The sequence below is a fragment of the Diachasma alloeum genome, unplaced genomic scaffold (assembly GCF_001412515.2).
Source record: "Diachasma alloeum isolate Michigan unplaced genomic scaffold, Dall2.0 Dall_scaffold_00214, whole genome shotgun sequence".
In the NCBI taxonomy this organism is placed as follows: domain Eukaryota; kingdom Metazoa; phylum Arthropoda; class Insecta; order Hymenoptera; family Braconidae; genus Diachasma; species Diachasma alloeum.
Window position 1 is genome coordinate 67210 of NW_021680379.1, and position 27164 is coordinate 94373.

General features: G+C 34.0%; 4 protein-coding genes across 10 annotated transcripts; 2 read left to right on the forward strand and 2 right to left on the reverse strand.

The window, feature by feature from the left end:
- Positions 1-1537: 1537 nt before the first annotated feature.
- On the reverse strand, positions 1538-14193 carry LOC107037201 (alpha-sarcoglycan). 4 transcript variants are annotated; one of them, XM_015255603.2, is made up of 11 exons: positions 13965-14193; positions 13445-13724; positions 13211-13359; positions 11316-11491; positions 11108-11209; positions 4311-4485; positions 3975-4210; positions 3774-3857; positions 2148-2291; positions 1985-2053; positions 1538-1907 (listed from the first exon to the last, which is right to left on the reverse strand). In XM_015255603.2, the coding sequence occupies exons 2-11, from the start codon at positions 13566-13568 to the stop codon at positions 1883-1885; spliced, it is 1284 nt and encodes a 427-aa protein (XP_015111089.1). In that variant the 5' UTR covers positions 13569-13724; positions 13965-14193; the 3' UTR covers positions 1538-1882. The 4 variants fall into 4 exon arrangements, with proteins under 4 accessions (XP_015111089.1, XP_015111091.1, XP_015111090.1 ...); XM_015255605.2 differs by lacking the exon at positions 13965-14193 and having other exon boundaries at positions 3774-3797; positions 11108-11206; positions 13445-13948; XM_015255604.2 differs by lacking the exon at positions 13965-14193 and having other exon boundaries at positions 3774-3797; positions 13445-13948.
- LOC107037199 (E3 ubiquitin-protein ligase RNF8) lies at positions 6107-9267 on the forward strand. The gene is made up of 3 exons (XM_015255599.1): positions 6107-6414; positions 7515-8373; positions 8564-9267. Exons 1-3 carry the CDS (start codon positions 6292-6294, stop codon positions 8932-8934), a joined length of 1353 nt encoding a protein of 450 aa, XP_015111085.1. The 5' UTR covers positions 6107-6291; the 3' UTR covers positions 8935-9267.
- On the forward strand, positions 13705-23123 carry LOC107037200 (type I inositol 1,4,5-trisphosphate 5-phosphatase). 4 transcript variants are annotated; one of them, XM_015255602.2, is made up of 13 exons: positions 13705-14370; positions 14434-14682; positions 14960-15001; positions 15085-15185; positions 15637-15788; positions 16089-16309; positions 16393-16533; positions 16993-17154; positions 17244-17429; positions 18031-18096; positions 18348-18390; positions 18969-19005; positions 21737-21788. In XM_015255602.2, exons 2-11 carry the CDS (start codon positions 14626-14628, stop codon positions 18378-18380), a joined length of 1161 nt encoding a protein of 386 aa, XP_015111088.1. In that variant the 5' UTR covers positions 13705-14370; positions 14434-14625; the 3' UTR covers positions 18381-18390; positions 18969-19005; positions 21737-21788. The 4 variants fall into 4 exon arrangements, with proteins under 4 accessions (XP_015111088.1, XP_028981882.1, XP_028981883.1 ...); XM_029126049.1 differs by lacking the exon at positions 18348-18390 and having other exon boundaries at positions 21737-23123; XM_029126050.1 differs by lacking the exon at positions 18348-18390 and having other exon boundaries at positions 14474-14682; positions 21737-23123.
- On the reverse strand, positions 18000-26174 carry LOC107037202 (AN1-type zinc finger protein 1-like). Its single transcript, XM_015255607.2, has 4 exons — positions 25652-26174; positions 23154-24008; positions 18533-18692; positions 18000-18129 (listed from the first exon to the last, which is right to left on the reverse strand). Exons 1-2 carry the CDS (start codon positions 26075-26077, stop codon positions 23637-23639), a joined length of 798 nt encoding a protein of 265 aa, XP_015111093.1. The 5' UTR covers positions 26078-26174; the 3' UTR covers positions 18000-18129; positions 18533-18692; positions 23154-23636.
- Between the last annotated feature and the right edge of the window lie 990 nt (positions 26175-27164).

Sequence of the window (27164 nt, forward strand, 5' to 3'; positions counted from 1 at the left end):
CAGGTGCACGCCCCACGCGCTCTAGGCCGCACAACGGCTCCATCACGTATTCCTTCAACTTTTCAATTTATCGAAATTTTGTAAACAACAAAAGTAATTCTAAACAATTGCAGACACATTTTAGAATTCGGAAATTTTCGCGTATCTACAATAGTTTAAGAGATACAGCTTGGAGTGTCGTCATTCTAACATAATTTGTTCAAATCTTCCCCAATTCACCTCCTTATGTTGTCCATTGCACTCTGCTTGGCCAAAATTCGATTGGGAAAAATAATCCGACAAATACTCCTCGAGATTCAAAATTAATCGGGTATTTCCCTCAAGCTCCCCTGCAAAGAAACCATCGTGCCAAGTTTTGCAGAAAAATCCCTCGCGCAAGCGCTCGGGATGTTTTAACCTGCCAAACTTGACACCTTCATTTGTTTGCAATGAAGCTATCGGGAAATACCCGATAATTTTGAAGCTCTTAGGGTATTACTACTGATTATTTTTGGTAATCGGATCTGGCCTTCCCTGGGCCAATCAGAGTTCAGTATTCAATAATATGAAGTACTTCCCAATTAAAATTACAGCGGGAATTTTCCTCATCCAAATGTCAGCTAGTAGAATTGCACTATTCGACTGGTATTTCATTTAGTCAACACGGTGTTCAGCTGATAACTTTTGATAATTCAACTGGTAATTTTTCATGTTGACTATATTTGTGGAAAACAAAAGATTCCGTGGTCGAGTGAACCCCTGGTTGGAACTGTCAGATGGATTTTGTCTCATAGTGCAATTCTTTTGGCCGACATTTGGATGGGGAAATTCCCGCAAGTAATACCACGAGAGCTTCAAAATTATCGAGCAATTCCCGATAGGTTCGTTGCAAACAAACTTGACGACTTCGTTTGTGTGCAGGGAACCTTGAGGGAATTACTCGATTAATTTTGAAGCTCGAGTAGTATTCGGGAGGGAATTTTCCCATCCAAATGTCGGCCAAAAGAATTGCACTATAAGACAAAATCCATCTGACAGTTTCAACCAGGAGTTCACTCGACCATGGAATCTTTTGTTTTCCACAAATATAGTCAACATGAAAAATTACCAGTTGAATTATCAAAAATTATCAGCTGAATACCGTGTCGACTATATGAAATAACAGTCGAATAGTGCAATTCTATTGGCTGACATTTGGATGAGGAAAATTCCCAAGAATAATCCGTCGAATACCACTCGACCTACAAAATTAATCGAACATTTCCCTCATGTTTTCCTGCGTATTAACGATCGGGATAAATTTTGCACAAAAATCCCTCGCGCTGCGCGCTCGGTATTTTAATCTGCAAAACTTCTCCCTCTCGTTGCTACGCAACAAAATAATCCGGAAATATCCGATAATTTTGGAGATCTCGTGGTACTACTACTGAATATTTTTTACAAAAAAAAATTGGCGAAAAAACTAATGTATCAGGTTTTTCTAGTGAATTTTTTCGTACATAACTTCTAGATATAGAATTTCATGTGATATATTAATGAAAAATAACAATTGACAGGATTATATCTATTATTTATTTATTACTTGCAATGTACATTCTACGTCCCAAGAGAAATATGTCGAGTCACATATATTACAATAAGAATCTATTGAATGATTGAATTCGTTATATTTGATATGAATCGTTTGTTCATTCAGTGTCTATTCTTCTGGAGCCAGTCCTAAGGATTACAAACTCGAAATCACTACAAATTCAGAGACACCTCTTTTATTGAAGTTTTTACTGAGTTGATTAAATTAAAATTTAATAATCGGTAAAAACCCCTCCACAATCTTCCAATTGCATAATAAATTGAGTCGATTCGATTCTCAGCAAAACCACGTCTTGGCTGGCTCCTCGTGTAGTCAGAAGTCAACCCTCAATGTCCCTCTGGAAAGAGGAAGAACGATGTTAAACTATTTGAAATTTGGTTCATCATTACGGTTTCGTAATTTCAAGACAATTACAAATTGCTTGGTCCTGTATAAGGTGGGGGATTGGGTCGCACGTATGGATTTCCACGTTCCGCAGATGTCCTGAAGAAGCATTTCCCAAATTAAACGATAATTACTCACAGAAGAATAAAAATAATTTTAATTTTAATAGTGGTTATTTTCTGAGAAAGTTCACCTTGGGCTCCTCAATAATGAGTTACTGGGGCTTGAGGGTTGTGCTGAAAGTGATCTCAAGGTTTCTCTTTCCGATGCTGCATACTGCACCATTTGAACTCCATTATTTCCCACACCCTCCATTGGCGTTGGTTCTCTCTTATCTCTTTAAAAGTAAATGTAATCATCAGTTTTTGCTTCCGAATAGGAGCATTTCAATCGTTGAAATTTAAGTTATGGATTTTTCATGTTATATCGATCTATTATGATCTAAAAAGTCCGAAAATGCAATTTCTAGACCGTGTCCGTATGTATGTATGTGCGTACGTATGTAAACACATTTTTCTTCGATTGTTCCCTAATGCATCGATGGAGTGGAATATTTTTTTTCCTCAAAATGGTGAGCTTTCTGATGGTTTCTTCAAATGTGATGTTTCAAATTCATTCAGTTACGTATAACTAACATGTTTCTGTCAACATTTTATCGAAGGGCTGCGGGGAGAGGTAAAATTGTAAAAAAGCCAATTGGTTGTATAGAAGAACGGGATAATAAGAATAATGATGATGATAACATTCAACAAAGTTGAAAATCTGACGAAATTAGGTAAAAAGAAATCTTATTCAATTTAATAAAATGAAATAAATAGTGAATTATACAAGGTAGAAGAAAATGATGTGCAAAATTCAGAAGCATATCGTTAATTTGTTAGTAAAAATAACTATACTATGTGTAATACAAGATCAATTTCCCACTTGTTTAAATTACACTGTAGTAAAGTCTCAGAAAAATTTGAAAAAATTTGACATCTCATTTTGAAGTGCCTAGAATCAATGAAACTATTCGTCAAAAATGTCATAAGTAGCTACATTTTCAAATTTTTATTCCGAAATTCTGGGCCGTGTACCGTGTATAAGGCGAATTTTCAGAAAAACATGGCAACTTTGAGCTTGAATATATAATTAACAGTAACAGTGAACATACACAATCTCACAGGAGTTCTCCAAGTATACGACCCAGATCATGTTTGATTTTTCTCAGATCCTTCCTAGATCTTTCAAATTTATCATTATGTCAATTTATGCTGGTGCGACGCAACCAACGGCGTTCGTAACTTTTGCGCGACCAACGGAGTGTTAATGAATAAGAATGCGTTTAAATCGAAAGTCAAGTTCAATCATTTTGAAGCCGTCTTTTGTTCTCAAATGAAAGTTTGATTGAAAATTTGCCAAAAAATGAAGATATTACCTCCAAGCATTATTTTTATGCTTCTTTAAATGTTTTGTATATACCTAAAGATAGTCGAAAATATATGAATTTCCTGGATAATCAGATCAAATGAATATTGTCAATAATATCACTGAAAAATCTTTCAACATCGCTTTTTGCTCGTCTCATATGGATTCCTGTTGGGTTCCATGGGCTTCCGATGAATTCTACTATACTTAATATATGGAAGAATAAGTTATTTCATTTAAAACACAAAAAAACATACCATACAAGAAAAAATTTCATGCTTGCTAATCAACGGAAGTGGAGTTAAAAGGAACAAGATATTCCCATTCAATCAATCTTATCTGAAGTGAGTTGAAAAATGAAAAGAATTAGTGATTACTCATAAAGAACACCAAAAATAATGTAATAAATTACCTCATGGAATTATCACTGAGATCCCTATTTCGTTTAAAAATATTAAAGAGCTCATTAAAATATTTATTTGATTCTGGATCTACCCTACAAAATAATTATAGAATTTATGAAAAATTCAAACAATTAAAACAGAATCGCAATAAAACAAACTAGTAAGATGATTTTTGTTCATTCAAATAATGATATTTATTTCTTCCTTACGCTTTCTCGTGATGAAGACAGAATGTTGTGCTCAACAGAAGAGCCAAGATGAATAGTAAAAGTGTGGGAATGAAGACAGTAGTAACGATTTCTTTTAGATAGCTTCTAGTTGGGATTTCTGATTTTTTTGGTCTTGCCCATTGCCATTCTGCATGTTCCGGTGGTTGTCTTCCAATAACATTCATACTGGAGCCACGTCGAGCACTTTCTTGATGTTGACTTTGATTTTCCGTGATCTAATTTTTTTCCCAGTATTCCATGAAATTTGCAAAGCCAAACACATGAATTAATTTTTCTGTCTTTTGCAAAAAAAATATTGAAGAAACTGTGGCTTACAAGTTTAAATGAGCACCAATCCAAGTGAAAATGAGCTTTCCTGAATGAAACTTCCTTGCTAGTTCGTTTGTAGTCTTTGGGGCATGGAAACTTTTTTTTCAACGGTTTTACTTCCTCCTCGAGCTTCATAAGAACTTCGGAGAAAGGTGCAGAGCTTCCCAGTTTTAAAACAACCCTAAAAATTTCCAATGCCATGAAATAAATGGATGAACAAACAAATTCGAACAGGATAATCATTCTAAAAATGAAGGATCTTACAAAGGCACATACGAAAAAAAATAATAGAAGATAATTTAGCATCAGGGATGGCCATCAGTCTTCCGATTCTTCGATATTTCAAGGATTTCCGACTTATATTGATCAAGGCGTAAATATACTAATCTGAATTTAAAAATAGTAAAATAATTGATAATGTAAATTTCCAATTGATGATGAATTAAATATTTAAAAATATGGAACTAAAAATTACATAATAATAATCCGATAAAATTTTTAGTTTCCAATTTTTAGTTTCCAATTCTCAATTTCTGTTATTGATTCTATTCATTCTATCAAAAGACATGGAAAGTGATCGAATTGAGGGGTATTCTTTAATTATGTGAAAACTAATTGATTTTAAAACTTTCCAGAGATATTGAAAAATTAATTTTTTTAGTTCTTCCCACCCCTTTTTTTGCATTTATTGAATTTCTTTTCGCTGAATTATTAATATCCCTCTAATACTTGAAGAAAGAAATTGATTTGAAATTCTCGCCCACATAAGAGATAAAAACAAATACATTTCCTAGCCGATTATCCGTTTCTGATTCTTTTTTCATTTCCTTGTCATAAGAATAATTGGAAATCCGACCATAGGAATGAGGGGTACTGATATCCTTTTACCATATCAAGGGAAAAATAGATTTTTTAAATTTTCAGGAATACATGGAGAGATATTTCTCTTACCCGAATAAGATTTCGAATGAATTTTGTGTTTTTTTTTATAACAAAGAAAAACATTTTTTGTTGATCTTTTAAATAATTGCTGTTCATTCCATGGTGTAACTTGTGAGTTAATGAAAAAATATATACATAATAAGGATGAGAATAAGGATAAAATTAAATTAATCTAATTGTGAAGACGGAAATGCAAATAAAATAAAATAAAATGGTATAAAGTAATCTAGTGAGGGGCGCGAAGCGCCCCTTCGCTTGTTTTCTATTAAGTAGATAATACTAAATTTCCTATAAGGGCTTTCCGCTTATCCTTATCAATATTAACTAATTGACTACTTAATAATTTAACAATAATCATAAGTTATGGTTATGGCTATCCCTGGTTAGCACATTCGCTAGGAAATTCTATTGGGTTTCTATTGGAAATTTCGCAGCATAAATTTCCTAAATTTTTTTCACTCCATTTTTTATTTCTTTCTTATTAAAAAATTGAACAGAAAAAAATTGAAAATTGAAATGAGAGCAGTTTCTACAGAAACAATCTTATCAGAATGCGCTGTATCGGAAGATCAAATTCTATTGATTATTTTTACACAATATTTTCGATTCAATTCTTATATAAAAAAAAGTGTGGAAAAGATGAGGAGTTTTTTAATACGATTGCCGAAGAACTAATAGAAGTTTCAACAGAAGAATAATAGAAATTCAATTGAATTTTCTAGGGAATGCACGAAAATGATTTTTCAATGAAATTTTATCGTACATGGAGAGACTTCATGAGGACTTATAATTTTCAAATTATTCGAAATATACAACACGTAATTCTTAGTTATACGACTTGACACTAGGGGTCGAGTGGCTCCGAAATTTGTTTACACTTGTTCTCTCCCTAGCTGGGACATAGTGCATCACTGATACCCAAAAAAAGGACTAACAACAACAACTTGTTCTCTCCCAACTGTATTATCATTTTGGAGCAGTTGATTGTTTTGATACACACAAATGGGAAAACATAATAACAAACAGTGAAACGTTCTTTGACGAAATGGAGCCCTGCGTGTCACAACGGAGTGATTCGAGAACCTTGCTCCAAGATCTAATACCAGTGCTCCAAAAATTTGACAAAACCAATCAAAGCATCGATGATATACACGTAACCAAGAATCAGGTAAACAAAGAAAAATTCAGACTTCGGAAGAATTTACAGAAATTTGGGCGAATTGGTTCCAGTAAACACGTATAGGGGAGGGTGGGGCAATATGGACACCTGTGGTAAAACGGACACTCAAAAAATTTGCGAAAAAATATTTCTTTCAAAAATCAAAATTTTGAAAATTGTTTCATTGGGTATTCTGGATGCCTGGATAAATCCGTATAGGATGGACTAAAGTGGACGCTCAAAAAACTTTCAATAATCGAATTTTTTAAAATTGCTTCTTGGCAAAGTCCACAATCGAAAAATTATTCAAGAGTGGGGAAAGAATTTGTTGAAAATAATTTTCAACTGGTATTTTTCAACAGAATCATGTGGGTATCTTTTTATCGAGAGAAATTAGAGTTGGAAGAGAGATTAACAAATAAACTTAAACTCTATTAAATTTTACATTGAAGTTTGAAATATAGAGTAGCTTTGGATTGCCTGTTTTACTATTGAAATAACTTTGAATTTATTTATTTTTTCAATGAGCAATTGCACGCCCTATACAACTGACCTTTTGTCCATTGCGAAATTTGTAAAATGGCTATTTTTCGACTCAATTTTTTTCAATTTGAAAATCGCTGTCACGACTAGTGTTTCAGACATTGAATAATATTGTTGAAACCTAAGGAATTGAGAAAGAAATCGAAGTATCCATTTCACCTCGTTTTTGCATTACCTTACAATTCCTACGACGCTGCCTTATGACAATGTGTTTGTTTTTATAACATTTAAATGAAGTCGGAACAGTAGATTTGATCCAATTCAACTCATTATTCAAATCAGGTGTCCATATTGTGCCACTATCCACCAATTCTAAACGAAACAATTCAAATATAAAACAAACAAACCGATAAAATTTTCATAATTGTATGTAATTCATATGATTCATTTGTTCTACTGATTGTACAAAAAATGAAGAGATGAATCGAAAAATGACTTATTGTATCTAATTTTTTTTATCGGTTTTCCCTTAGGGGATTTTTGTATCTCAGGGAAATAATAAATTATTTCTATCTATCTGTCTACCTATTCCCTATGTTAATCATCATTGTCTCTTAAAATTTTAGTTCACAATCGGCCGAGCACGAGAGAACGATGAGGTTATTTGTAGCATGGTGATCTCCCGGCACCATTGTATGCTAGAATGCGACGGAAATGGTGATTGGGTCATAAAAAACTTCAGCCTAAACGGAACTGTTTTGAATGGTCAGTTTTTGGGTCCGAATGTGTCCAGAAGTATTAGTCTCGGGGACGTAGTGCAATTCTCTGTTGTAGGAGATTATAAATATTTTTTCACCTTAAGATTCAAAGACGAGGTTCCTGTGAAGAGACGACGAACTGATGAAACTTCTCAAAATGAAAATCTCTCGAGAATTCACACATTTGCGGATTATCAAGAATCGAAAAGAAAAGAAATGGAACAGGATCTCCAATCGAAGAGAAAGGAACAAAACGACTTGAAAATGCTGCTAGAAGATTGTTTGCAGAGACAAGAAACTGAAAATGATTTTATCATGACCGAGAGGATAAACAGTTTGAAGAGCGCTTTAGAATCAGCCGATCAAATGGTGAAAATTTTGGAGGGAACGTACAATTGTTATCTGTCGAGAATGGATGAAGAGCGAAAAGAATTCGATGCCAAACTTGTGAAAGAAGGGACAAAGCTGCAAAGGGAATTGAATACAAGTGATAAGCAAGTGGAGAAAATAATTGGACAGAAGATGGAAAAGTGGACGAGAGAACACCAGACTAAGTGGTCTGACATTATGAAGGGAATGATGAAAGAGGAAAAGAGTAAGCAGGAGAAATTGGAGAATGAGAATTCGAGTCTCGCGGCCAAATTGAGAAAAGCCGAGGAGGCATTGAAAATGACTGAGGACGCCCTCAGGGAGAAATCTGCTCTGGCTAAACATCTCCAACAGCAACGTAAATATTCAATCATTTACAGTTGATTATCTCTTGTTCCTCCATATCCTTTCAGGAGTTTTCAATCAGTATTTTAAAAAAACATTTTCTGTGTTGAAGTTATCTTCCACGCTCTAAATTACTGTAGCACTGAATATACTTGCATTAATAATCCCTAGAACCCCCAAATATCTTTTTGTATATCTTGCAGAGGCTCGAGAAGTGATAGACTTAGAGAAGGAGTCAGGAAGTTATTCGTCTGATGAAATTCCATCCACCTCTAAAAATAATCTTCGTGACAAGGTAGAAAATATCTTAGACGAACAATTATCCTGCAGCATATGCTCTGAAATCTTCGTCAATCCTACATCCTTAAACTGCAGTCACACATTCTGTCAGTACTGCATATCTTCATGGAATAAAAAAACCAAAAAAGCCAATTGTCCAATATGTCGCGTAAGGATAAAATCAATGAATCAGTCACGGGTCTTTGATTGTCTCATTGAGAAAATGGTAAGCGAATTATCCTCAGAGTTGAAAAAACGGAGAGAACAACTCATTAAAGACCGTAGAGGCAGTTGAGGATGATTTATTTTTAAATAACGTTAGGAGTCTTTATATAAGGGTATAAATTATATAAACCCGTACGCTCATACGTGTTTTGTCGTAAACCGATAAGAAATGACGTAAATGAAAGGAAGTGTGATTCATGCGACTTAGGTCATAGATACAGTCGTAGCGCTTCTGTTTATAAATTTGTATTTAATTACGCAGAAATTAGGTAATGATTAATGAGACCGTATCATTTTTTTCATTCGATACTAGTTAGAATAAATTGTAGAGAATTGATGAATATTTTCCTAGAAAACTGAATGTATACTCTATTATGATTTCATAAATAATTATGAAAAGTAATTTTGTGAAACAATTTGAATAATTTAACAAATCATGAAATTTATAGCATGGAAAGGATGTCATTCGTGTTTCGGACACAACCCAATTTCTGATTAAAAATACTACATGTGAAATATTTGAAAATAAATTTTATAGCTTCTGGACAGATGAATGGAGAAACAAACTTTCTTATAATAGAGGGTGTCCAGCCGTCGAGAAAATCTGGAAAACGGAGAATTGTCAGGGAATTTGATTGGTTTGGAAATGTCAGGGAATTACGACAACTCTGGAATTTTTTAATTTGAAGCTTGTTTTCTTCAAGTACCTAAATTTTTGGGAATTCTTTTGTTGACAAAAAACATTTTCCTGAAATTTGATCTCAAACTTACTTAAAAAAGTGGGATGTCAACATCTTCCCGTGGGATGAGACTGGGAACCCACTGTTTTTGCGCTTTTTCTGTGGAAAATTCTAAATTCAGCATTCTACTTTTCAAAGGAATTCTCACATATCAAGACGGTGGAAATATTTGAAAAATACTCATTTCCAGCAATATAAAAACTGCAAAAACACTGAGAATTCCAACCTGCATAGTCGCTAATTACCTCGATGTAGATGCGACTAAATAAATAAAGAGAAATTAAAAAAAATCTAACCTGGTCCGCTAGAAAGATGTTATTGTTATGCATCCTAATTTTCTAGATAAATTTTTCGCTATACATTTTTTTTTTGAAAAGTTGACAAAGTTGACAGAGTGATCACCTCTTAAGGGGAGACCTCGCTAAAATTGAAAAAATTTCCTTAGCCGTACTTCTTTTATTGCGCAATTTCCATCTGATGTAGATTTTTGCATTCCGGAATTTTCGTTACACTCTAGAAAATGAAATTAAGTACCCATTTTACGTCATAAATTATGGATAATAGCCCATGAAAAAAAAATTTCCTTCAATACTCTCCCTTTGTTTGTTCTTACATCATGTCTGAAAAATCGAGTAGAGCAGACAGACTAAATCTAAAAGATCCATTTATTCTCATTCCATTCTATGCAATGTAACACGAATACTCAATTTCATTGGTTGAAGTCTGACGAACATTGACAAAAAAAATCAGAATTGGATAAAAATTATGATCCAAGAAAAATTTTGAATCATAATAATTTATTTATTCCACTGTATGGCTTTACGCCTTTTACAGAGAAAATTTTGAAGATGAAAATGGGAAATGGCGACGAAAATTCACTTGATGGGTTTTTTTGTCAATCAAAGATAATTTTATTTTACCGACGTTTGCCTTTCAATTTCGCTCGGTAAAGGAGTTAATGTGCATGAATCCATCTATTGCTCATTGATTATCAACGTCGAGTAATCCTCGTTTATCAACTGTTTTAACCCTCTAAGGTGAATTTCAATATCCCCACTCTATGGCCTTAAAAACGGAATGTCAATGTCCCCACTAAAGCGTCCTACTACGCTTTTCACCTTAGGATTTATAAATTTAACATTCTTTCATGAAAAAATGTTTTCTGTGGTCGGGGGATTTCATCAATTTGACCGGGAAAAGTCAGGGAATTTTGTTGAAACTTTCAGGTGAACACCCTGTAATATAATTTGGCTAACTTTGATAAATACTTTTAAAATCATTTTAGCATTTAGGATTAACCAATAAAGTAAAAAAAAGTAAGACGCTATTTGTGCAAAGCATTCATGTTTTATTATTCATGTCAGTTGTAAATTTTCATCAACAAAATAAAATAACTAAATTAGAAGAAAATATATTCTATAAACATATAAAGTCTTACGAGTATTAATTAAAGCAATTACTAATTAAATTATGTAGTTTCAAATGGGAATAAATAATTCTTACCCTTCTGGTTCGTTGGGATCCAGTGGCAATCGGGCACCTTCTTCGACTGCCGATGCCAAAAATGTTATGCAAAGATCTCTTGCCTCCACCCACAATTTCCTTCTGGGGTAAAATTGAGTAAATTTTATTTCATTATGGTTTTTCGTGACACAATATTTCTCATCGACTCATTCTCCTCATAGTTTCGAACGAAAACTTCACTCATCACCTGAAAAGATCAAGAAGTCCTTCCATCGTTGTCGTATTAAATGTATCCTCAATTCTTAGATTATCAATTTTCAAGTAAACCTCGTACTTCGTGGAATTTTCATTTTGTTGAACATTCATTTCTAAAACTTTGTAATTGGTATTGTAGGTTTTCTTGCTCAATCCGACAATTTGAAGCTGAAAAAGAAAGTATTTTATTCTACTCAATAAGTTGTGATTTTAATAATTTGGAGATCAATAGATGAAAAATGTAATTTGAAGAGTGAGATTGAATCCTCCAGTGCTTAAGTGAGATTTCGCAATAGAGCAGTTCCATGTCAAAATCGAAAACCAAAAAATCTGATGACGGATATTAACAATATCCGTTCCGATATCTCCATGCCAATTTTTTCCCAAAAACTTTGTCTTTAGACGAATATTTTGAGAAAAAATCAGCAAGGAGATACCCAACACCCACTTTTTTTATTGAAGGAAAATTAAGTTTCATTCTCCTCAATTTCGGGCAGTATGCTTATTACAGGCCTGGGTGGATTATCTTTCGAACGTAATCTTGGTTGTTGTTTAAATTTGATAATCTGAAATGATCTCCAATTACTGTTCAGTCTTATATATCCCTGGAGTCTCCAAAAATTAGGACGGTAGAATCAAAAAACGTTAAAAAAATGCAGAACATTTTCAAAGAGCGTTTTTTAATAATATTGGGAAATAAACCCAATGGAAAGGAAATTGCAAATTAATAATTTGGTGTATTTAATGGTTGTTAAGGCGTTATTTGTCACAGTAGTCAATGGCTGTCAGATCGTTAGTTACCATGATAAATTCTCTTTGAAAATGTTCATTTTTTTTTCTACTTTTTTTGATTGTACAGTCATAATCATTAGGAACTCCTGCGTGATCTTAAATTCAATGGAAATAGTGATATATTTTACAAATTTTTCAAATTTCACTGGTTTTTCGTTGCGAGGGTTAACTTGCCAACGCGGCCATAGCCCGAGGGCCTTCAGCCAGGGAATGTTGAATGTGGAGTGGGTTTTTTCACTTGGAAAATCTGTGGAATATTCGGTTTGAAAATTGTGTTAAATTTTCAGATGAATATTATGTGGAAATTTGTGATGAAAAATTGGTGTGGAATTTTGGCCCGGTCGGGGCTCGAACCTGGGAGCTTGAGGTTGTGAACCTCATGCTGCTACCAAGTGCGCCACACAGCCGGGTTTATTTTACATTATGAAGATGGAAAAACAATCAAGATAACCACCTGAATGATAATCCACCTGGGCCTCAAACCATCAAAATGCAGTTAACCATTGTAATAACTTTGACATAAAAATTTTCATAATCTTACTGATGATTATTGGTAAAAAATGATTTTTGTTAAAAAGAAAAAAATTCAAATCTTAAAAAAATGAGATTTTTGAGATAATTGTCATTGAAAAAAATACTTATTGCCGCATAAAGCCATAAAATGGAATACCACGAGTGACTTCCCACTTTAAACCGTTTTTTCATATTTATTGTGCGCGTGCCACACGCGAATTTGACAGTTATAAGCTCGAATTAAATATTCATAGAAATTCAAAAAAATCAAAACCCTTAATTTTCAATTTTTTTTTCAACATGTTCGTCTAAAAATTAACTTTTTAGAAAAAAATTGCGAGTAGATCCTGACCACCGACTTTTTTAACCTTGCGGTTTGCCATGGAACTGTTCAATAATTAAAATATCAAGAAGTTTTATATAATTACTTGTCAAATTTGCGATATCTTTTTCATTATTTTGTCTATTGTATCGAATTACAATTTTTCTTAGAATGCAAATGGTAAGCAGTTTGCTGAATTAACGCATTCGATTCACGATTCACTAGTCATAGAAAAAACGAAATTGTACAAATTATTTTACCGTGAAGCTTGCTTGATTTTTTGGAGCAACTCCATATAGAAATCCTTGCCGATGTTTATCACTGTATGTGTAGTGAATCCAGGGTGGTAAATCCGGAGAATTGAGTAAAGAAGCTTGATACGAAAATTCCAGTCCCTGGGAGGAATCATCTGATCCAAAGAAAGTCATGAATTAAGTTTCTTTCACAGAAGTCCATGGAAAATCTTTTGATCAATTACTTAACAGTATCTTTACCTTTGACTCCAAACAGCTCAGGTCCCACAGGGATGACAAACACCCTGGAAGTCAGGATGTTTTCTCCCAGGGCTGCTTTAAGCCTCAAGAAAATGCCAACAATTAACCACATTAACATTTTCATAACTCGTCAAAACTTACAGAATAGCTCAGAACTTTGGAAAAAATAAATAAATATCTCAGCACATGCTCCAGACTCTTCAGCCCCACGGAGCACAAATTTCCCGAGCGCTTGCGCCAGTTTTCCCAGTGCCGGCAAACTGCCAAGATCCCAAGGAACCTTAAAACCACCATGAATAATCCCGAAATCTTCTCTAAGTCTAAGCCCTGTAAAATTATCCACCACCTCAAGCCCACAAATCATGTCTTTTTTGTTATCTAATTTTTGAGGTTATGTTAGACCTCTCCCTGTTGTCTCTAATTATCCATAGTCAGTCGAAATATAATGACAACAACACGAGATATAAGAAGCAAAAAAGACAAAAAAAATGTCGAACTACGTCACTGGCTATTGACGTACGAGGAATGGTAGGCGTGGCTTACTCAACCATCATCCAGTTTCACACCGTCTCAACATCAACATTTTTCCCAATTGTAAAATAAAAGGGAAAAAATAAAATAGAGTACGTATCAAATACGGCCAAATTCGACTGACACAAGCACGTACGTTTCTGCCCATTCGAAAAGAAGAAGCAGTCAAGGCGACGACTCCGTCCCTTCCCTACCGTAAATCACCAGCGAATCCCAACGATTCATTTTTTTTTCTTCGTGTATACATAACATTATTATTATGGGTTTGTTGTATTAAAATTAATAATGTGGGTAGTCAGTCGACGTTCAGATGAGTGCGAGAAAGAACGTCGGCAGGTGGCAAGTGGCCCCCGGGGGTTGATCCGTCGGTGAAAGGAATTTACTTTTTCCTCGAGGTTTGACATTTTTAATGACATTTTTTTAGTAAAAGGATTTTTTCTGATGCGGAAACACTTTAGTTCGTAGAATAATTCTGGTGGTCAGTTGGGATTTAAGCAGCACCCTTTTCCAGTGCAGATTTTGTGTTTGTGAGGGAGGGTGACATGGTGCCAGTGTTTTTCAAGGGTTTGGAGCCTGGAGTCTGAGTTTGCGGGTCGTGACAATTATCAGAATTTTTTTTTCCATTGAAAAGCTGACAAAAGGGTGGAAACATGTCGGGGATACCTGTGCTCCTCATCACTGCCAATGTTGGCAGCATCTTCGAGGAGGTATGAATTATATCAGTTTAATGCAGGAATTTTAAATTGTTCTTTAAGGTTTCAAGTGCGTGACCCAATTTTCTTAGTCATGTAATTGAGAAAAAAATATGTACTTCAACTCTGAGAGTTGATTTTATTTCAAACCATTGGGTGGAAAGAATTGCACGACAAGTTGTATTAAAAAATATTGACAATTATTTTCCAGATACTTGAACCCTTGAAAGGAATTTTTTCCAATATTTCGATGAATATATTTAGCTAATTTAATGAATTTATTGTTTTTTAGCCTGGAACTATGCTAAAAATCTGGACCGAAGAATTTTTGTCTGTAAGTAGAATATTATGGCAAAATGTTCTTTTTTTTTTTCAATTTCACCATCGGAAAAAAATATCGAAAATACTTTTGTTTAGACTGTTTCGAGACTGGATCCAAAGTTTATAGCACTGCACTGCCAAGAAGTAGGTGGAAAAAATTATGAACAAAGCATGAGGCACGTCGAAGACTTTGTTAGGTAAGAAAATATGTATAGCAAAAGAAAAGTGAAGGGTTTCTTAATCTAAATCATTTCAAGTAAAGCTGGATGTGAATTCTAGCTTCATGAGACTGTACAATTATTCGGAATTTATGACTTGACTCACGTTTTTTTTTGCGTTTATCAGATGACTATAATGATAAAGAATAAATAAAGTACGGGAGTTTGAACGCACGAGTCAACGTAAACGTAAAAATAGAAATAATGAGATAACCGTCGATTGTCGTTTTTTTTACACACGAATGAGCGCCCTCAAAGGGTTGTTTTTATCTCCAATTAAATTAGCGGAGCAGACGTGGAAGGATAACATTTTTAAAGCGTGATTTAATCGTTTAGAGATAAAAATCAATAGTGTGATAGAGCAATGGGTCAATCTTTTATTAATTAGCCACTCAGACAAAAATCAATAATTTATATGGATTCATTGCAGGCTACTTATGTCTTCTGAGGAACTACGGCTCTTTGATAAAGTCAGGGTATATCTGGATGAAGATTTCTCATCAGCCGAGCATTTCACAGCACTTGGCAATTTTTACTTCGTACATGAGTCCTTGAAAGACGTTTTATTATGGGATTTCAAAGGTGCCCATCTCATCAAAACACTTTCTTTAATCAACGTACTTTTGTCCTCCCTTTATTCACGTAATTACCTAATGACTTGTTCCTTTGGTCCATTACTCAAATTATGACGTCAAACTTCTTCAGTTCAATGTCCGATTTTCAATTTAATTAGAAAATAATCTATTCAATTAATTTAATTCCTACAGCAAGTTTTCTTCTATGCTGAATTACGTAATGAATGTAGAAAATATCAGACTTTAATTCCAATTTCTAATGGGGAATATCTGCTGTGGTTGGTTAGAATGTCAATAATTTTTGTAGATTGCACATTTATCTCAGTGAATGGAAAAGAGGTTCATTCTGGAAATATCGAGGCAGTAACGACCAAAGAAAAAGCAAAATTCCCGCAGGATTTCTTTCCGGAATGCAAATGGTCAAGAAAAGGATTTTTACGTACACGATGGAGTGTTAGCGGAACAGTATTTGATCTCATTAACATACACCTGTTTCACGATGCTAGTAATTTTATTGCAATGGAAACTGTAAGTCCACGAAACCCAAACAATTATGTAGGTCAAGATTTTCTTGAATTTTACTCACTCGAAAAAATATTCTGGGTGTTTAGTTTCCGTCAGTATATAGCAAAACAAGAAGGAGGGCACTTGAACACACCCTCGAACGATTTCACAATGATCAGTATGAAAATGCACCGTATTTTCTATTCGGTGATTTTAATTTTCGAACAGATACCGCTGGTGTCATAAAGGTAATGTAAAAAATCTTTGAAAATGTTTTCTATCAATTTGTTGTTTTTTCTTTTTTTGGAGAAAAATACACAGAGACGATTCTTCTTTTCATGATTAATTTCTACGCTCGTGATTAACAAAAAATTAACGAGATGAATTTATGTTTGAAGTTAAAAAACTATCATTTCTCTTAATTTACCTCGTTCTTTCGCTTTTGTGAAAAATTTTTTCATTACTCTTTCATTATTTCACAATAGAGTTTCAGACGAAAGACACTGTCATTCTTTCAGAACAAACTGACATTGCATCTGCCATAGAGAAATAAGTAGAACATTTTCTTTTTCTCTCGGATCTTCAATTATTACTCCCTGTCTCATGTTTCAATGTGCATCATTTACCATTATCCTTGAGTTGTGACTTATACTCTTTCTAACAACAAGAAAAAGCCTCTCTAACAATACTTCACTGTACTTCCACAGAAACTTACCGAAGATACTCACGAAAGCAAGCTGTCGAGTAAGGGTAATATTTCTAGATTACAGTTTCGCAACAATGAAGAGAATCTGATCCTAACACTAGGCAAGAAAGAGTTTTCCCATTACGAGCATCGACACGTATTCGCGGAGAACGGTGGACGATGGGTAATTTTACTTTTCTATTTTTATTTTCCCTACAAGTTTACCTTTTCTCCAACTTTATGATCAAATAATCACTGATGAAATTACCCTAGTTACGTGAGTATGATCGGGAACTGGAGGACTTCGAGGGTAGGCTCTTTGAATTTCCGATCGAGTTTGTGCCGAGTTATCCATTTGAAGAGGATATCAAGCAGGGGACTAATTATATGCAGACAAGAGTACCTGCTTGGTGCGACAGAATACTGTTAAGCCCCACTGCTAAAACACTAGTCGAAAATGTGCGTAAATAAACACAAAGTTTGTCTAATAGGGGAGAGTGGGGTGAGATGAAACAGTCGAAAAATGACTGACGTAATTCAAGCAAACAATTTTTTTTTGTTAAATATTTTTTTTTATCAACTTTTGTTTATTAATTTTTTTTTATTCTTGAGGGTACCAATGAGAATAATCATTTTCCATTCAGTAGAATGACACATTATTGACAAGATTTGACGGGAGAAGATTTTGTCAATGGATTAATTGAAAACAAAACGAAACAGTAAAATCCAAAATCCAGGGGAAGGCTCAGGGGGAGACCCAGAGGAGGAAATATGATGTTGAATTTTAATCGAATGACAAAAGTAAAGTGTAATCGACCTAATCTAATCAATTGAATTATAAGACGAATAGAAAATTATTGTTCTCATCAGTACTCCCAAAAATAAAAAAAATTGACAAAAAAAAATTTTTTGCTTGAATTGCGTCAAACAATCATTTTTTGACTGTTTCATTTTGCCCCACTCTCCTCTATGATTATTCGAGATTAATCAATTTCACAGAAAATATATTTTTTTTATTTGGATTAATTACATATATTGTGATGTACAATGCTTGAAACAGATATCATCCTCTGATGCTGTGGAATATGGTATCATCGGAGCGACCACTTGCATGGGCGATCATAAGGTAAAAAGTCAGTTTATCCAGTAGCAGCAAATGCTAAATAAGAAAATGGACAATAAATAAATAAATAAATAAATAATAATAATTACTATTATTATTATCAGTTCTTTACCTTCTATTTATAATTCTTTCATATACGAAGAATGATATTTATCGAAATAATTTTGAATACTGGGTTACATAGCTACACCGTATTTCTTTATCATTTTTATCTCAATTAAAAACAAAATGTTCTTTTAATGATTATTGTGCAGCCTGTTTTTCTGGAGTTTCGAATGAATCTCTAAACACTCAAAGGTACTAAGAAACTTGTCTGTCTGTTTCTCTCCTCTTAATTTTTTTTTGATTTACCATATTTTTGTTTGATAAATCCCCGTTTTAATTTTATCCCTTTGAAACATTAAAAAAACATTATAATGTTAATTTGGGGCTCGCTTACCTTTTTGATTGAGTATCTTCATTAACAATGGACTTCATAGCTTCTGACTTTTTAACAATTTCCTTTTACCACCGTGTTGTGCACATCACCATCATCGACATCATCATCATGACTGATATTTTTGAAGAATATTGTGTACTCAGAGTTATTCCCCAACAGCCTAGAACATTTGTTTAGAATATTCATAAATAGATTGAGCTCCTATTGATGACCCCTTGAGAGTTTTCTGTAATCAAGTAAATTGAGGAAAAATGTATCTGTCTGTTATTTCTCAAGAGTTGCAGAGAGAATGTAGAAGATTATATATATATATATATATATACCATATATATATTTAGATTTTTCTTCAATGTTCATTTCACTTAATTACAGAAATTGATCCATGAAACATGAACCAGTATTTTCCTCCATGTACGATATTTTTCCCTTTTTTCAGCCAGTCTACCTACGGGCAATATTGTCCACGGATGCAGGTATGATTAATTGCTGTAGTGGAAAATTGCCTCACATGTGTTTTAAAGTGCCCGATAATTATCACGAATTATTGTCAATGTTGCCTGCCTGTCGAGCTAGTTATTCACGTTCACGTGCAAATGACCGTGTGTCATCAACACTGAGGCTTTTGCACGCTGTACCAATTGAGCATGATCCGTACACTCCAGACAGCATGGATAGTCCTAGCCCCAGTGCATTTGCAGTGCCAACAGACAGTGATATTCAAGAGTTGAACCCATCGACTTCTGAATTATTAAAACGAGGACATGAAGCCATCAAACGTTTGGATTCAGCAGTATCACCAGCCTTGCTCAAGTCCCGACTGGAACTTGTTGTTCAAAGTAAAGAAAAAGCTGAGAGAGAACGAAGAAGAAAAGATTTAAGTGAGTGTAAACTCCGCTCTTGGCCAGAGACTGATGACAATCACTCACAGGGGATACGCGAGCACAGGTGTAACAGCGACGTCTCTTGGCAACGTAACTGGGCTCGCGGCAAAGTACGAAGACATTCCTCAGACACTAGTTCGGATGATAATCCTACTTGCCGAATTATAATCCCCCGAATTGCCATAATAAATGCCAGCAACTTTCAGTCTAACGAATCGTCAGTCCATTCTCCGCAGGAGGAATGTCTCGATATCAATTATCATCGACAATCAGACAGTAAAGATGGTACCAGTGGTGATGGGTCGAGTTTGGAGCTTGATCTGGACGAAGAGCAATCAGATTTCCATAAAAGGGGAGGGAAAATTTCTGGTGCACAGGACAGTGGTTTAGACACTCTCGACGTTGATGATGGATTCTCCAGAGGTGGATCCACCGGCTTCAGCTCCAACGAGACTACTTCGACGTTGCCTTTAGACTCGGAGAAGGACGAAAGTCAAAATACAGAGGAGAAGAAAGTGCCGAGTTCGGATATGCAGGAAATGAAGATTGACGTTCTAGCGTCGAGCAGTGACTCTACACGCATTCATGAGGCCTCTGCTGAGGAGATTAGCAGTGGGAGTGATACAATAAGACTCAAGGCTTACAGGGCTACCCAAAGATACCGTAGTGACATTGTTACGGAAAAGAGAAAATGCTGCAAGTGCTGTTGCATCATTACCTAGCAAATGTTCAAAATTAAAATATTTATTGATATTTATTATTTATCGTTCAAGTTATTACCGCAGAGTTATTCAGTTATTTTTACGGGGAGAATGAACGATTTAAAAGATGGATTAGGATTGTATAGGGATAATTACCTTGCTAATCCATATTGTGTTTATAGGGTAAAGATTTATGCAATGTTGTAGGAAAAGAAAGGGGTGAATATCGAGAGAATGTGCAAGAGGGGTAACTATTTTTATAACAAAGTGGTGAACTGTAATAAGTTCGAGGTAAAATTCTGCAAATTGTGCATTCATCTCGATAGCAAGTAGTTTTATAAGAAAATGTGAGAAGATCCTTTTTCTTTTTAAGAAAATGGGAAAAATCAATTAGTTTATTGCGAATTGCTATTTCACTACTGATTTTATTGGATAGTCAGGGCAATTCGTTTATTTCTCCAAACTCTTAAAATAGAATGAAAAAATAATTCATGCAGCGGAAAAGACTTTCCAGTGTATTTAACTGCACTTTTCCTGTTTTTTTTTTTCAATATTCTACCTCTTGAAATTCTCGCAATCTACACCGGGATACGTATTTTCTTATTTTCTAAATTTGAAACTTGTGTATGCCAAACTGCCAAAGTTAGAAGCTTTTCTAAAAGTTTGTAATATTGCTTAAGTGTTGAATTACTCTAGTGTATTTTGTTAGACTGTTTGTAGTATTTTTTGATGGACAGGGAATACCGGTGCGTGTGCCATTTTAATATTGAGATTCGACATGGAATTTCTGCCTAGTTGATATACGTATATTTATTGAGACTCTTGGGTCGATTTTTGTTATAGCTCTGGTACTTAAATTACTAAAGAGAAATATATCATTCATCATTGTTGGCATGTTATTTAGAGATGTCTGAGCAATAATCAATGCATCGATCTTTTTCCATTTTCATTTATCTGACAACTATGTTCGTATTAATTTTCCTTTGAGTTGTTCTAATGGAAAGAATATTTTTTATTTTTCTTTGATTGACAGTTTTCTCACGTGCATTGTTGTTGTTGACTAATATTGTTATCATCATTTTAAAACCAATGTCTTCCGGAATTGAATCTAATTTTTTTTATTTTTATCGCTGTAGTCATTTATGAAAGTTCGTTCTTGGCCTGATTATTGTCTCACTCAAGTGAAACGATTTGTGCAAGGTCTGGATATCGTGTTCGTTATTTAATTTAATCGAAAATATTTATGCTTATGCACGTTTTAAGGTTTTTCTGTCACGTTTAATGTCACGTTTTTGATGGATAAGAAGTTTATGGTAGTGAGGATAGATCAAAGTAAGTGGTTCAAGTGTCTTTATACGTTTTGATTATTTTCTATGATGGATAAAAAGAGGTTCTATATTTATCATGCACGATATTTACGTCATACGAACTTTTTATCAATTCTTTTATCATTATTCATTCTCCGCAACTTATGTGTAAAACTAATAATTCATTATTATACTCGTGAACTCGACAATTATTTGAGACACTTGTTTTGATCGTCAATCTGATTATTTATGAGGATGATAAAAAAGTTTATGTATAGTGAAAGAGAAAAAAATGTTGATAATTCCTTACGATAGAACTGTTGGAGTCTAATTGCGAGTACGAGAGCAATGGAGAGACATTGGTGAACTCGAGGGAAACAACAAATGGCAGCAATGGTGCGGCAACAATTACACGTTACATCCACATTAAGCACGCCGATTCGTCCGTTAAAATATTTCGCGAAACAACCGTCTGATGTTCAACCATAATAATGAATTTAATTAATGAATGTATTAGAAAATAACTCAAATCGTCGAGGAAATGACAAACAACCATAAACGTAATTGTAAGCGGCGTCAAAATAAACGTAAGAAAGTTGACGAAAATTATATAGGAGATTTTTCAGCTGATTTTTGATTCTCTTGGAAATTGATGAAAAAAATCGTTAACCGTCATTGATGTAAGTAAACAGCCAGCTCTTGTCTGTTATATGAATATAATACATGTTCTTCGGGATGTATTTTATCGCAATTATTTTCGAAACGTTATTGATGAAAGTTTTTTTACTTGTGATTTATTCTGAGGGAGAAATGAAACTTTATATCCAAAGAAATTCTTTGTTGTTGTCTAACTAAAAGTTCAATAAGATGTGAAGATTTTTAGAAAATTTCTGATTTGTTAGAAATAAGAAAGAAGAGTTGATTGAGTATTGAATCTCGATAGGGTTCAATTTAGCAGGTGAAAAAACTTTGAGTGAGTGATTATTTAATATAATTCAGGACAAATTTTCGAAATAGATGAAATAGATGAAAAAAGCTTATTTATTGTGAACGCATTTCTTCCAATTCAGTGCAGTACTTATCCCTTGTGTACAGATAGTTAATGTTGCAAGGAAGATGAGGAAACAAGTACTTCGAACTTTCGGGTTTTATTATTTATCGATAAACCGAAAAAGAAGAAAAAGTAAAAATCATTATCAAGTCATTCCTCTAGGTGAATTTAAATTATTAAGATAATTTAGGGTTTTGAATATTAGTTGAAGAAACGATGCTTCAACGAAGTCTGTCTGCCAGCACGAATTTTTATTTACGAAAATGTTATTAAGAGATCATGTAATCTATTGTCATCCCGTTAGTTGAAAAAAAATGGAGAAATCCTCAACGCCAAAAATCATGAATGTTGTACTTTTATAAATATATATGAGTGTACTTATATTTTGTAAGGGCAGTACCATGTATACTTGGGCGCACCATTTTTCAATGTTAAGAATTCACGAAAACGTTAAAATACCAAAACTGTTTTGTTTTTGCTCGTTGTTGAAAATAAATAGAGCAGAGTATTAAATCATTGGACGTAATTAGGTAGTGCATTGTGCGCTTTATGTACCGTTCAGATACGTAGTCAATAAAATCGTGAATGTCTGACTCCAATTTTTTCGATTGAGAAGTCACATTTAAAAATAAAGATCAGTGGCAATGTAAATGTGTTGAATTATTAATGATGGCTTTTTACCTTCTCTACTCATCTTCTCTTATTATGCAAGGGTCTTTTTGTTTATTTGCAGAGCCATGGGAATTTTTGGGTTTCCATCTTGTGCGTTTGTTTGAATTTTTCTGTAATGGCTTTTTCGGAGGCTTATTACATTTTGATGAACCTTTTGAGCATTTTGAAGCGAATGTCAGAACGTGAGAGGGTTTCCAGGATTTCATGAAGCATTTTCCAAGATGTGAGATGATCTAAGAGGCAGAAAAACAGTGAAAATTGTTTGTAGTGCTTCTTACGCTTAAGTTCTGCATCGAAAAGATATTAACCGAAACGTTCATCGACATTTTTGTAAATAATGCTGCTTCAAGTTTTGATTTTTCTCCAGAATTTTCCAAATTTTGTGGTTGATTCAACTTGCAATTTTGTGTGCACAGAAAGATGCCAAATTGAAGAACTAAAATTTTCGCTTCAATTGTTTTATAAAAAAAAAGAATTACTGGATACTTTTATTTATTTATACAAAGAAAAATCGACTTTATTTCCATTCGAATATTCAAAAATAACCCTTTGGCCATCGACTAACTGCGTTTTACTAAATAAATCAGACAATGTGGTATCCATTTTCTCCGCCAGAACATCTCCAGTTGCATGGTGAAACATTTTGAGCTTATCAGAATGTGCCAAATTATTTGAGTTGCGAATTTTGAGAATTTCTGCGATTGAATCGATGGCTTTGCCTAATGTCCATTGGACATTCACGAAGACGGCCGCTGACTCCTTTTTGCAGGCAGTCAGTGGAAAATAGACCTGGAAATACCTTCGATCAACAGAGGGTATGGTTTGAGAACCGATTGCTTTTCCTTTCAGTCTTATCAATTGCACCTATCAATGAGTTATTAACAAAAATTGGTTAGAAAATCCAAATATTTTGATCAGTATTACAGGCATCAATAACGAAGAGACAGATCTTTATTGGTATTTTCAGTGGTTCTCATCTTTATCTACCAAAAATTTCCTTTACCCTTGAAATTTGAAGTAAAAAATATTCAAGTTTTTAATAACCAGCATTACACGCCATTTTACCGGGGGCATATTTTTTTTTTGAAAATTACATATATCACAGACGGAGGACCAGAGATACTATTAACAGCCCAATTTTTTTTTGATAAAGTTATAATAATTGTAAAATTCCAGTGAATAACGAATAGACAGGCTTTTGAATATTTATATCTTAAAAGTTATGCATTTAATCAAAAAATTTCAGAAGGGCTTTATTGTTGAGAAAGGATGGTTAGTTATGCAAAAAAAAAAATTGATCGAAAAAAGTAAATATTATTGGTACTTTTTAAATAAACAATAAAAAAATGGTTGTAGTTCCGTGAGTTCCCCTCTGAAAAATATGAAAAAAATATATCTTGTGGGAAATATTATTAAGAACGTTGCGTCAAATTTTTGTTTAATGACATTAACTGGCTCGTAAAATATTAATTTTTTAATGAAGTCATGTGACGTCGCCGCCGCTCAGTGCACCGCCCAATTTGAGCGCTCCATTCTCTCCCAAAATCCATTTTTCTTCAAAAAAAAAAAANTTTTTCTAGGGCGGGGAGGGGAGGTTTACATGTGTTCTCTGAACTCTTACCTGCCGTCAGAGTTGAGTTCCGTATTTTTATTGTTGATCATTATTTATTTATTTCTGGGGAGGGGAGGAGGGGTTTGCATGTGTTTTCTGAACTCTTACCTGCCGCCAGAGTTAAGAGTCCAGTTTTTTNGTGTTCATGATTATTCATTTTTTTTATAACGAAAAAAAACATACTTCAACGCGACTTCATAAAACAATTAATATTCCAACCATCAGTGCATTTCATTTAAAAAAAATTTTCACACAGCTTTCTCAACAATATTTCCCACGACATATATTTTTTTCAAATTTTTCAGGGTGGAACTCACACAACTACAACGGTTTTCTAATTGTTTATTTAAAAAATTGCAATGATATTTACGTTTTCCGAGCAATAATTTTTTTAAAATAACTAACCATCCTTTTTGAACATTGAAGTCCGTTTGAGTTTTCCACATAAAATGCGTAGTTATTAAAATATACATGTTCAAATTTTGCGGATTCTTTACTCATTTACATGAAATTTCCACGTACGAATCAATTTTTTTACTATTCAATGAAATTGTAATTTTCATGTACGTACAACATTGAAAATTAGAGAAAATTGTGAAAATTCAGACAATTATTTTTGTGAATTTGAATCTATTCAATATTCAATCAAATAGAATGTCCAATGTTCACAATCAGATTGAAAATTCAAGTTGTGCTTAATCTAAAATAGTGGAATTCACATTCAGAACATTAAAAATTCAAATGTATTGGTTCGTTAAATTTCAAGACAAAATTTCTGGTAAAGGGAAATTTCGAAGTCTCTCGTAAACTCACAAATATCTCGTAAAGAACTGAGGATGTGATGAAACTATCTCTTCGCTATTGAGTTAATTGGGTAATTCCAAATTATTTTTACCTTGTTAGCCATTCCAACTTTCTTTGACTTTTTCAAATTCTCATTAATTGCAGCATCCACTGTACTTTTAGCTGACTTAAACTCTTCCTTAGGCTTTGCCCACTCTTTCAATTTCATCGCAATTTCATCTTCACTAATTTCTAGGCATCCATGGTGGCGATGAGCCAAACAGAAATGTTTTTTGCATTCAATACAATTCATCTCAACTGGAGAAGAGCTTTTACATAATTCTTGGGAGCAAATAAAACCCTGGATTTTTCTGGGCTCCAAGACAATATTTTCTGGACATGCTTTGCAGTTATGTGAGATGACATTGAAGTGGTTTTTGCAAAAAATCGAAGAGCAATGGGTGCACTTGAATGGGAGGAAATCATCTTGTTTGCAAGAATCGATGGCACAGTGCGTCCCAACTTCTGGGAATTCCATGTTGTAATTGTATGAAAGGAGAAATTCAATTTAGAAAGGTGGGAAAATAAATTCAGTTGGAATTGATGAATCCACGAGTCGATTAATTGTGAGATGGAGTTGGTGAATGCAAGTGGTTTTCACTGAGGGACCCAAGGGCCAAATTATTCCACTTCTGCTCCAATTCTTTAAGAGTCATGTGCGAGTCACCATTGTCACTTTCTGGATCTGGTAATTCTGATGATGGTACAACAATATCATCAATTGGAAGGCGTTCTTTTCTCCAAGCTTCGTCGATTAATTCCAACAATCTTCCATCACAGCAGACTTGACTGTCCATGTTATCAGAATAACAGCAATCTAAAGTTATTTAGTATTAATTATTCTCTAATAGTACTGCTTTATTCCTATCCGGTTAGTTCTACTTACGGACTCAGTTGGTAGATTTCGAAGGACAAAAGCGGTGATCGTGATTTGCAAATTGTTTATTCCTGTTGAACTGTTAGTGCTATTCCTCTTGTCTTTGTTGATCTACCAGGTTAATACTCGGTTGGAAAAAACTCGGTTTAAATGAACTATGCGCTGGATGAAAACTGCATTACCAGCAATCAGTAGAATAGTTATAATTTCATGTGACGATAAATTACCAGCATTTTCTAGGGATGGGTGATGTTTGTCGATGAAAACATCGATTTTTCATGCCCAAGCATCGATTTTTTTCATTCGATTTTAACGGCCAATTAATTGATTTTTGATTCTTTTTTCCAAATATGGATGTTTTCACCAAGCTAACAAAATTTGTCATTTTTTTTATCGAATAATAATGTTGATTACCAGCAATCAGTAGAATTGTTACGAATTCATGTGACAATTAAGTCCTCACGTACGGCGCCCATATAACGCGGTCCCAACGGCCGGGTAGGGAGACTTACGGCGCGTCAACTCCCTTATTCAATGAACGAAAACTTGAAAATAGTCGAACGAAAAAAAATTGAAATAAAATGCATTGGCTGTATTGCACTTTGAAAAAAACTCCTAGAGAATTTCCTAATTCTTGACACCAATTTCAATGTTGGCCGACAATTGATTTCCGAGATCTTCGAACATG